Source organism: Notamacropus eugenii, chromosome 3 (genome assembly GCF_028372415.1).
Source record: "Notamacropus eugenii isolate mMacEug1 chromosome 3, mMacEug1.pri_v2, whole genome shotgun sequence".
NCBI lineage: Eukaryota > Metazoa > Chordata > Mammalia > Diprotodontia > Macropodidae > Notamacropus > Notamacropus eugenii.
Window position 1 is genome coordinate 12,249,348 of NC_092874.1, and position 14,231 is coordinate 12,263,578.

The window sequence follows — 14,231 nt, forward strand, 5'->3', positions numbered from 1 at the left end:
CCGCTTTTATTCACTCCCAGTGTCTGGTGGGCACAGCAATATTTTATACTTGTAGTACTCTAGTGCACAGACATAGGACTGGACAGGGCTTCTGATGCCCTCTAGTCCAATGCTTTCATTTTTACAGAGGGATCTACTGAGGCACAGGGAGGTAAAGTCAATTGCCCAAAGTCACACAAATAGCAAGAGAGGCAGAATTTGAACCCAGTTTCTCCTGTCACATACAGCTTCCCTCAGAGAGGAGTGACCTGGCGAGAGATGAACTAAAAGCACCTAAACCATGCTCATGTCTTCTAGTCTTCTCTCCCTACCTATCTGCTGCCAATGTCAATAGAATTTGTGGCTGTCTGCATATGGTTAACCCTTTCCTCATTCTGGGAGATGTCAAACTGCTTACTTCTGAGACTTATGGCCATTATTAATTTGCAAAAGTTGATTTTGTTTTTGTTTTGTCTTTTCAAAGCAATCCATATAGTGGAAATCCTGTTATCCCCCTTTCCTTTTCTAGCCTCATGTAAATCATCCTGGAAGGCAGCAGGAGTTGACCACTGAGGCACACACATAGCCCCATGTACCCAGATGAGTGTCCACCCAGCAGGGCTTTCTCCACTAGAAGGGCCTCTGCCATCCTGGGCATTGATGCTCTGTGCAAGATGAACATCTGTAAGCACTTTAGACACGGGGTGCTCAGGGCTCAAAACTTAACAGAGTCATGCAGGGTGTTAAAATCAAGCTGAACTAAAAAAAGAAAAATCAAAACCAGCCAAACTTTTGATGACTGCAGGGTGCCCACTTGCAAAATTAGGTTTGCAATCAAAGCCATTTGGGATCACTTAGGTCCAGGCCTGCACTTAAGCAGTTAACGTTCCCCGGGACTCCAGCTAATTGCTTTGGCTCATTGCTGGGAGAGTCATGTGACTTGCCTGCAGTCTATAAAGTGGAAGACGAGAAGTTGGCACTGCTGCCAGGATCGGAAGTGATGTTCTGGGCCTATTTAAAGAGCACGTTCAAGCTTTCCCCATTGTGCTACCATCCAGTGACCCCACTGTTTTTCTGGGAGGGAGGACAGGCTGGGTGGGTTTGCTTCTTTGCCCTCATTACATCCCAAATAAATAAGTGGCTTTTAGCACATGGAGGCCATAGAGGAAATGAAGCCAGTCAGTCCCAGGCCCTGAAGGATAAGTGAGGCAAAAACTTACGACAAGTCCGGACTTTTTTTTGGCACACAGAATTCCACAGACACCGCAAAGTAGAAACTACAAAAAGGAGAGAGAGAGAGAGAGAGAGAGAGAGAGAGAGAGAGAGAGAGAGAGAGAGAAAGAGAGAGGAAACTGATTATTGAATAGTTCTGAAAGCAAATTGCCCCACTCACTGTGAGTTAGCTACATTACAGTTGCATCATAGGGATCAGGAAACTAGGGAAGAAAGGTATTTTAGGCTACAATTCTACCTCATTTTTACAGATAAGGAAACTGAGACTGTTATAGATTAAATGCCTTGCTTGTGGTCTCTTAGGTATTAAGTGGCAGAGATGAGATCTGAACCCAGGTTGTCTCAGTGTTCTTTCCAATACGTAATGTTTCTTCTCTCTACAAAAAGGAGAATTTTACCATCTAACTGTAGGGCTGATTCTGAGGGGAAAAATGTGACAAAGATGAAAAGTCATTCAGTGTCCCTTGTCTGAATTCAGTCCTTGCGAAGAGGAGTCTAGTATTGTTATGCTGTTAGAGAAGAAAGCTCTATTCAGGGAAGACATTTCTCTAGTAAATTTATTCATACTGAAGTGTTGAAGGATTTATTTTGCTTTGCGTATTAATCTCCCATTAAAAAAAAAAAAGACCATGGAGAGAAGCATGTCTAAAACAAATGAATCACAATAGTGGAATTTTAGGTATCAACAGGGAGGATAATTTGAAACAGAGATTTCCTGGTATTCTATAAAAAAAAGTTTAGAGACTTATTTAGGGCTTTTGTAATAATGCTCCCATTTATTAAAGGAAAGACATGCAGAGAGGTTAATTTTCAACATATAGGAATACATTAGTAACAGTGCAATTTTAGGCATCATCAGGGAACATATTTCAGAACAGAGTTTTCCTGGTATTCTAGAACAGGTGACTCTCTACTCTTTCTGTTTTGAAGGTTAGTCCTCCTGAAACACTGGAAGAATTCTGTAGCCATTAAGTCAATGAAATGATCACACCCTTTAATTGCATCTCAATTATTCAGGCCATTTTGTATTGCAAAATTACATGCCCTCTATGTTCCACAATGGCTGCTTTTTTGTCATTTCTGCTTCCAGGAATCTGTTGTAGCAGTATACAAAGACTGAGAAGAAACAGTGTAAATAAGGGAACATTCCAGGACCTTTCAGTAGGACTGTGAAACTTTATGCATATGCTATTTTCTAGCCTTAAAGTGGAAAGAAGACAGGAAATTCATGGTCTTTTAAGACTTCCCCTCACTACCTCCCACAAAAAAGGAAGAAGAAAACACACAAAAAAGAAAAATGCTAAAGTCTGTAATTATGAACTTATGCATATGGTCTCAAAATGAACAACCTTTAGGGATTTCATATGTAAAATTTATTGGTAAAAATAAAATAACATGAAACATGACCTCAAAAAAACAATGTTTGCGGGCATTTCTATGCTGTAACAATATACCATTTGGCTGCTCAGAACTGTGTTTTGAAAAGAAACATAATTCTACTTTTTCCTCTCTGATCCTATTTGGATAATATTCTGGGCATAAAGATTTTCCTGTTATCAGTTTTGTTCAATGGAAAGACCAACTTCCCCTAAAGTTTCACACAATTCTCGAAGCTGGAATCTTTCTGTTTATTCAGTACAGCATGCTGTCATTGACAGAAAGTCACTTTGCTACAACTGAGAATACAAGGCAGTACATGTCAAGGCAGGGAGAAGCGTCAGGGTGGGATACAGAAGTGTTTCATGGGGACATGTGGCTTCTGAATAGAAACCATTTCTTGGTTTATATTCAGGTTCTTGGAGTATACAGAAAAGACATAGCCATCTGGGTTCATGATAGCTCAGTCCCTGGAGTGAGAGTGGCTTGTTTTGTTTGAGGTGAAGGGCTATGGAGATTTCTTAATCTGGGTGTCTGGTGTTGACCATGGGGTTGTGAGATAACATAGGCTCTTGTTTATCTTTGATTGACCTTGCATAGAAACTGAGGAAGAGGAAAGTAAAACATAGGGATTAGATTTGACTAATGCTTATCCTGGAAATGGAGGCCTGTTCTAAAGATAGTACAGGGTTCTCTTCCCCTAACCCTAAAATACTGTCCACTGTGAACAAATAAAAATCTTTAAATACGTTCAAGAATTCCCTCTAGCTCATTTATCTTAGCAGGAAGTTATAAAATCGTAGATGTCATGGAATCATCCATTTGAGCGTGGAAAGCACCTCGGAGTCCAAAGCCCCACTTCAAAGAAAAAACCGAGGCCTAACAAAGAGAAGCAGCTGACTTAAGGTCACACAGGTAGTGATAAAGCCCACGTCTCCACTCAGGTCTTTCAACACCAGATCCCTAATGCTTTCTCCCATTTCTCACTGCCTCTTATGTGTAGTGAAATGGTTGTATGATAGGAGATACAGAATGTATCAGGTGCCATATTGACTCAGGAAATAAGCATTATCCATGTTTTATTGAATTTTATTTTTTGTACATTTCAATCTTGTTTTGGCAGCACTGACTGTGTGTGTGTGTGTGTGTGTGTGTGTGTGTGTGTGTGTGTGTGTGTGTGTGTGTGTGTGTGTGTGTGTGGAATGAGGCCTATGGGAGATGAATTTGATTGTTGGGGTTAAGAGAATGAAGTCAGAGTTTGCAGGTAGCTGATGCACATTCTGATCTTGCAGTATGACACAAAAAGACAAATCATCCATGAGGAAATTGCGTAATTTCAATACATTTGCTTCAATAAACAGAAGTGAAGGAAGGGAGCATAAAAGCTACTCAGTCTACAAATTTCAGTCACCCTGTCTCATGCAAGCTGGTGCTCTAATATAGGACTGTCAGGATTCAAAAAGGGGCAGGAGCTCCCATGCCCCAGTGGCTAGTCATAGTAGGAGACCCAGAGATCTTCAACCCTCCTCCTCCTCCTCCTCTTTTTCTTTTCTTCTGTCTCTGTTTCTCCTCTCCTCTTCCCTCTCTCTCTCTCTCTCTCTCACTCTCTCACTCTCTCGCTCTCTCGCTCTTTCTCTCTCTGATTTCTAACTGAAGCACCTTGGAGAGTGCCTCCACATAAAGGCTATTTAATAAATGTTTTTTGAATTGATTTGGGCTGAGCACAAAGACACCTCATGCCTAGATATGATATATATTTTCATCATTCAGCAGAGGTTCTGTACTTGGTGAACAGTCAATAGCATCACAGAAGAAAGGAAAGAAATTCGTTCTAGATTAATAGTCTGGAAATGACTGGCTGCCCAAAAGAAGTCATTTCTGTGTCAAATGTTGTATATAGACAGTTTATTGATTAGAGGAAAAATAAGAATCAATTCCAAATTAGAAGAAGTAATGTAAAGAAGCAGAAGATATGGCATGTGATTTAAATAACTCAAACTTGATATAGTAATAAATATTCTTTGGGTGCTAAAAAGGGGGTATGTGGGGCAAATTAAAGAACGATAAATTGCATCCCTATGAGACTAAAAATATTTAGAAACTATTTTAGCCAAAAAATGGTTTATCTCTTTGTCAAGCAAACTTGGAAGCTAAAAGCAATATCACCTTAGTATATAAACTTATTGAGAAAAAAAAATCATTGTAATAACTTTATTATATGTTTAAAGGAAATAGAATGTTATACACAATAGATTTGCAGCTTCATGCACAATCATCTTTTCTATTCTATGGTATCAAAATGCTTCTTTTATTAAAGTTCAGAATAAAATAAGTAAAAAATTAAAAATAACTCTTGCAGATGAAAATAATAATAGATACATAAAAATAGCTCACTAGCTAGCAAGATATCTCTGCTTTGACTTGTATGTATGCTACTATCTACCTAGATACCTGGAAAAACTCAACATGTGTGGCGGTGCATGTGGGAAAGGATTCATCATATTATATTCATATTACAACTAACTAGATTAGGTAGGTAGGGAAAGTGGTGATAGATAGAATAGATTAATAATGTGTTTGTCCTTCATTGCTGAAGAAGACCATGCCATCAGGGAAATAATGACATGACTTGCACTTGACTTTCTTTTGAGTGAGGGAGGGCTGTGCAGGTCATCAGCCTCACTTCTCCTCCAGAGCCATCTGAATCCAGTGACCAGATATTTATCAGGATGACTGAAGCTGACCCAGGATGAGGCAATTCGGGTTAAGTGACTTGCCCAAGGTCACAGCTATTGAGTGTCAAGTGTCTGAGGTGAGATTTGAACTCAGATCCTCCTGACTCCTGCACTGGTGCTCTATCCACTACACCAGATAGCTGCCCCAGGGTAGATTAAATAATGAGAGATAGAGAAAAAGAGACGAGAGAGAGAGAGAGAGAGAGAGAGAGAGAGAGAGAGAGAGAGAGAGAGAGAGAGAGAGAGAGAGAGAGAGAGAGAGAGAGAGAGAGAGAGAGAGAGAGAGAGAGAGAGAAGAAAGAAGGAAAACATTTATGAAGAGCTTACTGTGTCCTAGGATTCTACTCAGATATGGGGATATAAATAAATAAAAGGGAGCTAATCAAGGGGAGGGGAGGGTTTCTTTTATTAGCAAGGTTTGGAACTTCTGAATGAGAAGGAAGTTGAATGGCGTTTTTCTATGCAAGATAAGGCAACAATTCCCTAATCAGAGCTCAGGGATGGTTCCTAGGGCAGTGTCCAAGGTCTTATAGAGGAGGATCCTGTCGTAGGTGGAGGTGGGAATAATGTAGAAGTGGAGACTGCATTATGAGCATTGTCATTGCATAAAACCGTAAGAATTTGTGAGAGGAAATCAAGTTTACAGAAAGTTTGCCCAGATGCTCAATTTAGCCAGATCATTCTAGGAACATTTAAAGATAAAATTTAAAGAAGGTCAATAAGTAGCTGAAAAACTGAAGAAGTCTCTCCAGATTACTGTACGACACTTTTCTCTATATTAATGACATAGAATAACCAAATATCAGCTTGAATATTACAATTAGCATTGCATTGAATAAAGAAGTAGAAACAGAACTAAAGAGAACTTGCATAGGAAAAACTTGCTCTGGGCTATCTGTAGGAGGTTTCCAGTGGAGCTGACACAATTTTGAGAACACTGAAGGGTTCATTCTCAGTCTGCCTGAAAGCAGGGAGGCTGCCAGATGCGTGTGTATGTGGAGGGAATCACAGATATTGTTATTTAAGAAGAAAAATGATTTTAAAAAATTAACAGTCATCAACTATAGGGTTACTTTCACACAAGATCTCTTTGTAAATAATCTAGAAATACAGTGCCTCAGATATTGGCCAGCAGTAGGGTACCAGCCACTTAAACCAAATCAGTTCATTCATCTCTGAAGTAAAGGCAGTAATACCTCAGAAGGTTATTCTGAGGATAAAACCTGATAATATGAAAAGATATTACCTTGCAAGCTTTAGAGTGTCATATAAATGATAACTGCCCTCCCTGGTTCAGTTCTCCCAAATTCAGCTCATATTAGTGGGTAAGTCTCCAGAAGGTGGCTGAATGCCTTCCCCTGCCCCTCAGAATTCTAGGGAACAGCTCGAGGGGCTTGGAGGTTTCTGTAATACTTTTACTCATGGGTCCTCATCATCTGTACTCTGCTTTGCTTTGCAGCTGATAGTTGGTTTAAAAAAAAATCATCCACCCCGCCAAGTCTGTGTCACTCTCTCCCACAAGTATGTAGAGTATACTAGGGAGAGTGGGCTTACATTTAGAAAGCACATCTGGGAAAGATGTAGCTCAGTTCCTGAATGGCTGAAAGTCCTGTTTTCCCCTCATGAAGTTCCCCTGAGGTGTGGTTAGCTTTCTGTTAATCCTGAGGGGTGGAGCACTGTTAAAGTCCTGATATTGCCCTTCTCTGCCCTGAAGAGGTTCTGCTCCCTGATGTTCTCTTTCTTCTTGTTTTCTTGTTTCTCTTGTTTTCTCTCAGCTCCCAGATGGATGAATGGTTACCAGTCCAGACTCTCTGATAACCTGGTGGTCGATGTGGGGAGGGGAGAAGGGGGAAGTTCCACACTCTCTCTGAGCATCCTCTTTCCCCTTGTGCTGATCTCTGGTCATAGGCACATGAGTTTGACTCTTCCACATCTTCCCAATGATTAACTGTTAAAAGAGATGTTGGAATGATCGTGCTGGAACCTCCATTTCTGACATACTTAGGTCCAGACATGCCTTCTGAGTTCTTTCAGACAACTCCAATACACTCAATATCTGACTTCCTCCAAAAACTTGAAGCAATTCCTTCTTTCCCAGTTGGATTATCTTGGTTATTCTTACACAGCAACCTTTGGTGGGTCAGTGTCGTAGAGATGTCCAAGAGTTATTTGTGCCTATTTTACTACTTTGATTAAACAGCTTAATAAGTGTCATTCTTACATGATGAAGGCATCTTGTCAGTCATATGAATTAGGGTTGGGAGTAGGACACCCCTCTTACATTCTTACTAAATGTATCTGGGTTGAAAACCACACTGATTCATGTTTCTACCACTCATTGCTTGTCACATTTCTCTCCTTTAACTTTTAAGAATAAATAATATTGAGTTTAATAAGATATCTTTATAACTTAACCTGTTAAATGCCACAGAGAGCCAAAGCTATTGCATTGTTTTTTGTAATTTTATTACTCATTAATCAGTCGATAGGCACCGAACAAAGTCTTGTATGTAATGTGCAGCTACTGTTAGGACAGAGGGTCAAGAGCCTCTTCTCTCTCTCCTAACATTTCCCCTTGTTCAGTGACTTCCCCAGGGCATCTGTGAGGTACCAGGATGCATTAGGGTATCAGAGGATATATTAGAAAAGAACATTTGGGAGGTGTGGGCTACTAAGGTCCTCAGTCTTCAGATGGTTATTTCCCCCTTAGAGACCTCCAACCCAGCAAAGAATGAAGAAAACAGGGTCCGTGTAGATTTTCTCTACTTAGGTTCCACTGACATAATGAAAGGACAGTTGTGACCATATCTCATCCTTGCCCAATGAATTCAAGTGGCTTCCTATTACTTCTTGGTTCAAACACAAGCTTCTCTGTTTCTGTTTTACTTTCAAGGTGCTTCACAACTTAGCACTAGACAATCCAACCACATTGATCTTTTTATTACCCATACATGATATTTCATCTTCCATATCTGTGCCCTTGAACAGGCTGAACCCCATGCAAGGACGTCTCTCCTCAGCATCAGGTCTCAGATTCCTTAATTTTCTTCAAAGCTCATCTCAGACACCATATTCTACATGGGGCTTTATTAAACCCTTAATTACCAGTGTCCATCTAAGAAATTAACTTGTATTCTCTCTCTCTCTCTCTCTCTCTCTCTCTCTCTCTCTCTCTCCTTCATCTATTTTTCTTTCTATCTCTCTCTGTATACATAGATACACATACACACACATACACACATATACATATATGTATACATATACATATATACACACATACATATATCTATAAGATAGATGGCCTTCAAGGAATCTATCTTCCTGTTAATAGATAGATTCCTTGTGGACCACATATTTATTATCTTTGTATCCCTAGTACCTGGTATAGTGCTTGGCATACTTTAGGTACTTAATAAATATTTGTTGATAGACTGAGGGAGGTACTATGATACAATGAAAAGAACAGTGGTTTTTTAGTCAGAGAACCTAGGCTCAAATCCCACTTCTGACTCTGACTACCATTGTGATCTTGGGCAAGTCATTTAACTTATATGGGCCCCAGTTTTTCCATCTGTAAAATGAAGGGGTCGGACTAATTGTCTTTTGATGTCCTTCTCAGCTCTAAATCTAGGATACTAGATTGATTACTTCCTGGAAGGTCTTGACTGAACATGGTAGGAGAAGAACATGGTAGAACAGTTGATTACTCTGTCCCAAGTAAAAGGCCTCCCATCTATCTTTCTTAAATTGTCTTTTGCGCTTATCTTTTCCTTTGGTCTTTTAAGATAAGCTTAGGCATTCAAACTCTAAATCATTGGGTGATTGCTTCCTGATCTTTCTCTAAGTCCTCATTGTTCTGTTTCTTATTAAATAGGGCCTAGGTTTGCTCCTAGTGCTCTAGTAAGTTACCACTGGTTATATCAAAGGCTACTTTGTGGTAGGAAGTTTGTTTTCTGTTCCCCTTTTGTCTTTGTAATCCTGGCACTGAGTATAGTGCTTGGCACAAAGAAGGCACTTAAAATTGATGCTGGTTGATAGATGGAGCAGGGCAACTGGGATTTTGAGAACTCAGTCACTTAAGCATACATTTTCTTATATAGTTACATGTTTTAAGCAAAAATTCAATATTCTCCCATACCAGCACTCCTTGAGGTCAGAGATCACATATACTCCTTAAGTATCCCAACCCATTGGAATCTAAACACACAGGACACAGTCAATGAATATATACGTACATACATTATATATATATATATATATATATATATATATATATATATATATATAGAGAGAGAGAGAGAGAGAGAGAGAGAGAGAGAGAGAGAGAGAGAGAGAGAGAGACATTGATAAACCTATTCAATAAAAAACAAATTCTTTTACTACCCTAATCCTCAATTTCTAATTTTTAAAAGAAAGAGGTTGACCTTGATGATAGATGACCCTTAAGGTCACTTCTGACACTAAATCCTATGAGAAGAAATCACCATTAGGTCACTATTAGTAGAAATAAGGATGATTAAGCCAGTTCACACGAAAGCATGAAAGATTGATTCATGATGACTTCATCTGTGATCTTTGTCAACCTGAATGAATTTTTAATTGGTGAAATTTTAAGCAGATGTGATAAAGTCAAGGACTTGCATCATCAGAGAAAAGAATGATTTTGTAATGTAGCAAGAACGAGCAGTAATGGATAGCTAGTCGGAATAGTCTATTATTACCCAATGAATACTGGAAGATAAGAGTACTCTGGAGTGGTGGGAAGATCATTTAAGCAGATTGTAAGAAAGGATGCAGTTTGTAGTGGAAAGATGGAGCTGGAATCCAAAGACCTGTATTCCAGTCCTTACTCTTCCTTTGATTCATGTGTGACCTTGTACTTTCTGGGCCTCAGTTTTCCAATCTGTGAAGTAAGAGAAATGGACTTAGTGACCTTCCATTTCTCTCCCACTTCTGTGGTCATAGTGATTTCACAGGATGTGAATTAAGACAGAGATGGGCTTTTATTGTCTTCACTGTGGAAAATATTACTTTTATCAGTGAAGTCCCAGATCTCTGGAAGTATTGAAGTATCCAAAAAAAAAAAAAAAAGAAGTAAAGTAAAGAATGTCCAGTAGTTCAAGGAAGAGTATTTTGTAGTGGAGAGAAATTTTGTCACCTCTTGAACCATAATAGATGTCATTATGCTTCAGGAATCAACGGCCTCTTCTTGGGCAGGCAAGCTAACCTGAAGTTGTGCCAGGAGGTGGGGTGTGCCAGGTGGATTAAACCATTTCCTCCATCTTCCTCACCCCCTTTTCTCAGACCCAACTTGAGACAGCCTAGGACCATGCGCCCAAGAACCCTGGGCATAAAGTTATCCTCCCAGAGCTCTGGTTCTTCTTCTAGAGCCCTCCCTACAGCCATAATCAAAGGCAGGAACTTCTGTGGAGATGTATCCTGGCAACTTCCTCTGTGACTGCTGGAGTCCCCTTTTCCTCAGTAGCCTCAGCTAAAGAAAATATCAGGAAGGAAAATCCTTGATGCCAGAATCCTTGGCACTGTAATGTAGCTCAACTTGAGAAACTGCCATTTTTTTCAATGATAATGACTCTAAATAAAGTCAACTGCCATCTGCTTTGCTATTGCATCTTAAGGAGCAGTGAGCTTTTATATTTGACATAGCTGAAGTCTCACATACATGGCATCTCCCCTTCTTTCTATGTTAACTTCTTGAAAGCAGGCCTTGCTTTTCTGTTTGTATCTCTGGAGCTTAGCACGATGTTTTGCATGTATTAAGCACTTAATAAATTATGTTTGATTCATTCATTCATTTGTTCGTTCAGTCATTCAGCTAGGTGATGTAATGGAGAATGGTAGACTTGCAATCAGGAAGACCTAAGTACAAATCTGGCTTCTAACACCAGCTGAATGATCCTGGGCATGTCATTTAACCTTTATCTGCTTCAATTTCCTCATTTTTAAAGTGAGAACAATAGTAACATTTCCCTTCCAGAGTTGTCATGAGGATAAAATGAGACACTATTTGTAAAACATTTTGCAAATCCTAAAGCCATATTAATGCTAGCTATCATTCAGTTTCCAAGATGTAAGGGCTGTCCTTTGTGCTGAAAGAAATGAAGGGAAAGTTGAATGACAGCACACCACACTAACAGAAAGAAACTTCCAAGAGCATTTGCTTCCCGAGATCTAGTCCGGTCTCTTCCCTTAACCATGTTGTATATCTTGTGTATCTGGCTCAGGGGCACACTGTTATTCTATTCAATCAACAGTTAAGTAGTGAATCTAGACCACTGCAGATTTGGTTTAGCCAACCTTACCTTCAATGACTCATCTACTCCATCTTTATCTAGAGAAAGGTGTGTGATCCTCTGTATTCCAAACAGAAAGATAACAATTTTTAATTGGAGAAACAATGTTGGTTCTGATTCTGATTCTCTGTATCTGTCTTTCTGTCTGTGTTTGTCTATTTCCCTCCACCCCTCTCTGTTATAAAGGGATGAAATGAGAGCCAATCTTAGAACTACAAAAAATCTTGGGTCTCTTTGAGACACATCCTTCCTGTGTGACCTTGGTCAGGAAACTTAACATCTGTGCTGTGTTCGATCATTGTCAGACTTGTCCAACTCTTCATGACCCACTGGGGTTTCCTTGGCAGAGATATTGAATCAGTTTGCCATTCCCTTCTGCAGCTCATTTTATAGATGAGGAAACTGAAGCAAACAGGACTCAGTGACTCGCCTGGGGCCATACAGTTGGCAAGTGTCTGTGGCCACATTGGAACTCAGGAAGAGGAGTCTTCCCGCCTCCAGTCCTTATGCTCTACCCATTAATCCAACTAGCCATCCCTTTCTCTGCTTTAACAATTTTCTAAAAAAATAGGATGTGGAGAAATGTGGTGACCTGCATTGCTATGTGGGTTCCTGCCCCCTTTCCCAATCCGGGGGTGTCTTAAACCAATAAAAAATGACCTAACATAATGCTGAAAAATAAACCAGAGACAGAAGTGGGGAACCTTGAGGCCACAAATAGCCCTCTAAGGCCTCAAGTGCAGCCCTCTGACTGAATCCAAACTTTTTAGAACTAATTCCCTTAATAAAAGGATTTATTCTGTAAAACTTGGACTCAGTCAGAGGGCCACACCCAAGGACCTAGAAGGCCATAGGTCTCCCACCTCTGAACTAACCACTTTGGTGTAGGAAAGTAGAAAGAATGAAGGAAGCTGCATCTCTGAGAGTCTTTTCATCTGGAAAATTGGGGTAACAATAACATCTACCTCTTAGAAATATTGCAACTATCATATGATAATGTATATGTAAGGCTTTTTGAAAAAAGAAACCAAAAGGAAAAAACTACTTAAATCACTAAAGAGAAATCATTTATAATAATAACTAGAACCATTATCATGGTAGTCCTTAAGATCATTTCTCTCCTCATCTCTGCCACCATCCTCCTCTTTCCAGCCATCATCTCCAGTCATCCTGATGAATATCTAGTCATTGGATTCAGATGGTTCTGGAGAAGTGAGGCTGGTGACCTGCACAGCCCTCCCTCGCTCAAAACAAAGTCAAGTGCAAGTCATGTCATCATTTCTCTGATGACGTGGTCTTCTTTGGCAACGAAGGACAAATACACATGCACTGCTACCAGCATTGGACACCCTAGCTCCCATCTCCATGCTGGGAATTCTTTCCCTCTTCATTATCACCTACCAAAATCATTCTCTTCCTTTTGTGCAGGCATCTCCTACTCTGTGATACCTCCCTGATCTCCTTGGTTTTTTGAGCTTGCCTTCACCAAATTGCTTTCTCATTAATTACCTGGTAAATACTGCCACGTCATGTTAGAAGAGAAGCTTTTATTTGGTCTTGTGAGGCAGCACCCAGCACAGTGTCGGGCAGGTGTGGGGGTTGGCTTTTTGCTTGTATTTTCTCCAAGCTTGTAGTTTAATGAGTCTAAGATGTTCTTAGTGAGGATTTTCCCCTCCCAATGCCAAGGAAGATTCAAGTCTAGAGAGTTGTCTGGGGCATTGGAAGGTTACTCAACTTTGCAAGGTCATAGAGCAAGAACCAGAACCTGAATGTGGCCTCTCTGTAAGGTCAACTACCCCATATTAGACACTTAAAGATCCTTGATATTCTTATAGTAAAATCTTATACTCTCTCAATTATTCTGAAGGTATTTTTGCAATTGACTATGTCCGTATTGCCGATACTAATATCAACATGCTAAATTTGTGGTTATATAGAATTACTATTAACTGAGAATTTGGGGTAGGAAAATAACAGGTTTTTTTTTGTCATTGAGGAAACAGTGAAGCTATTTTTATCTTTCTTCTCCTGTGAAGTTAATAATAGACTAGAATTTATGAATTCCTTTGCATAAAATTAAAGTTGGCATTCAGTCAAGGATTCTATTTCAGATTACTTTCTAGATACTAATTAATTCATTGTCAGATCCACCCCTCCAAGTCAGTTAAGCTTCTCAAAAAGCTAGCTCAAATAGAGGCATTAAATGCTGGCCCCCAACTCAAGATGGATCATAGGATCCAACATGTAGGTAAGAAAGGCCATCTAGTTCAACCCTGCATGTGACAATTGGGGATCCAGGGAGGACCTGCCTGAAGTCACACTGGTACTAAGCATTAGTTGGGAGCTTTAAACTCATGGTTTCTGTTCCATTACCAGCTTGTTTCCCCCATTCCATGTTGTCTCCCAGGGCCCTGGGATATGAACTTGATTAGAACTCAGGAAATTACTGTACTACAATTAGACTAGGTTTCATTTCAATCGTTGTTTTAAAGATACGTCATTGATGTATTTATTTTTATCACAGTCAATTTCTAGATATACCTTTTCATCCAGCCAATGAGCGGTCCTTCATAATGAAGAAAAGTAGTTAAGCAAA

The 14,231-nt window shown here is 39.7% G+C and overlaps 1 protein-coding gene across 2 annotated transcripts in view; it reads right to left on the reverse strand.

Moving 5' to 3' along the window:
• TMEM196 (transmembrane protein 196) overlaps positions 1-14,231 on the reverse strand; it is a 58,638-nt gene that overhangs the window by 8,293 nt on the left and 36,114 nt on the right. For both annotated transcript variants that reach the window (XM_072650233.1, XM_072650232.1), the window contains exon 2: positions 1,200-1,256. In XM_072650233.1, the coding sequence (XP_072506334.1) occupies positions 1,200-1,256 (57 nt within the window). The remainder of the gene's footprint in view (positions 1-1,199; positions 1,257-14,231) is intronic.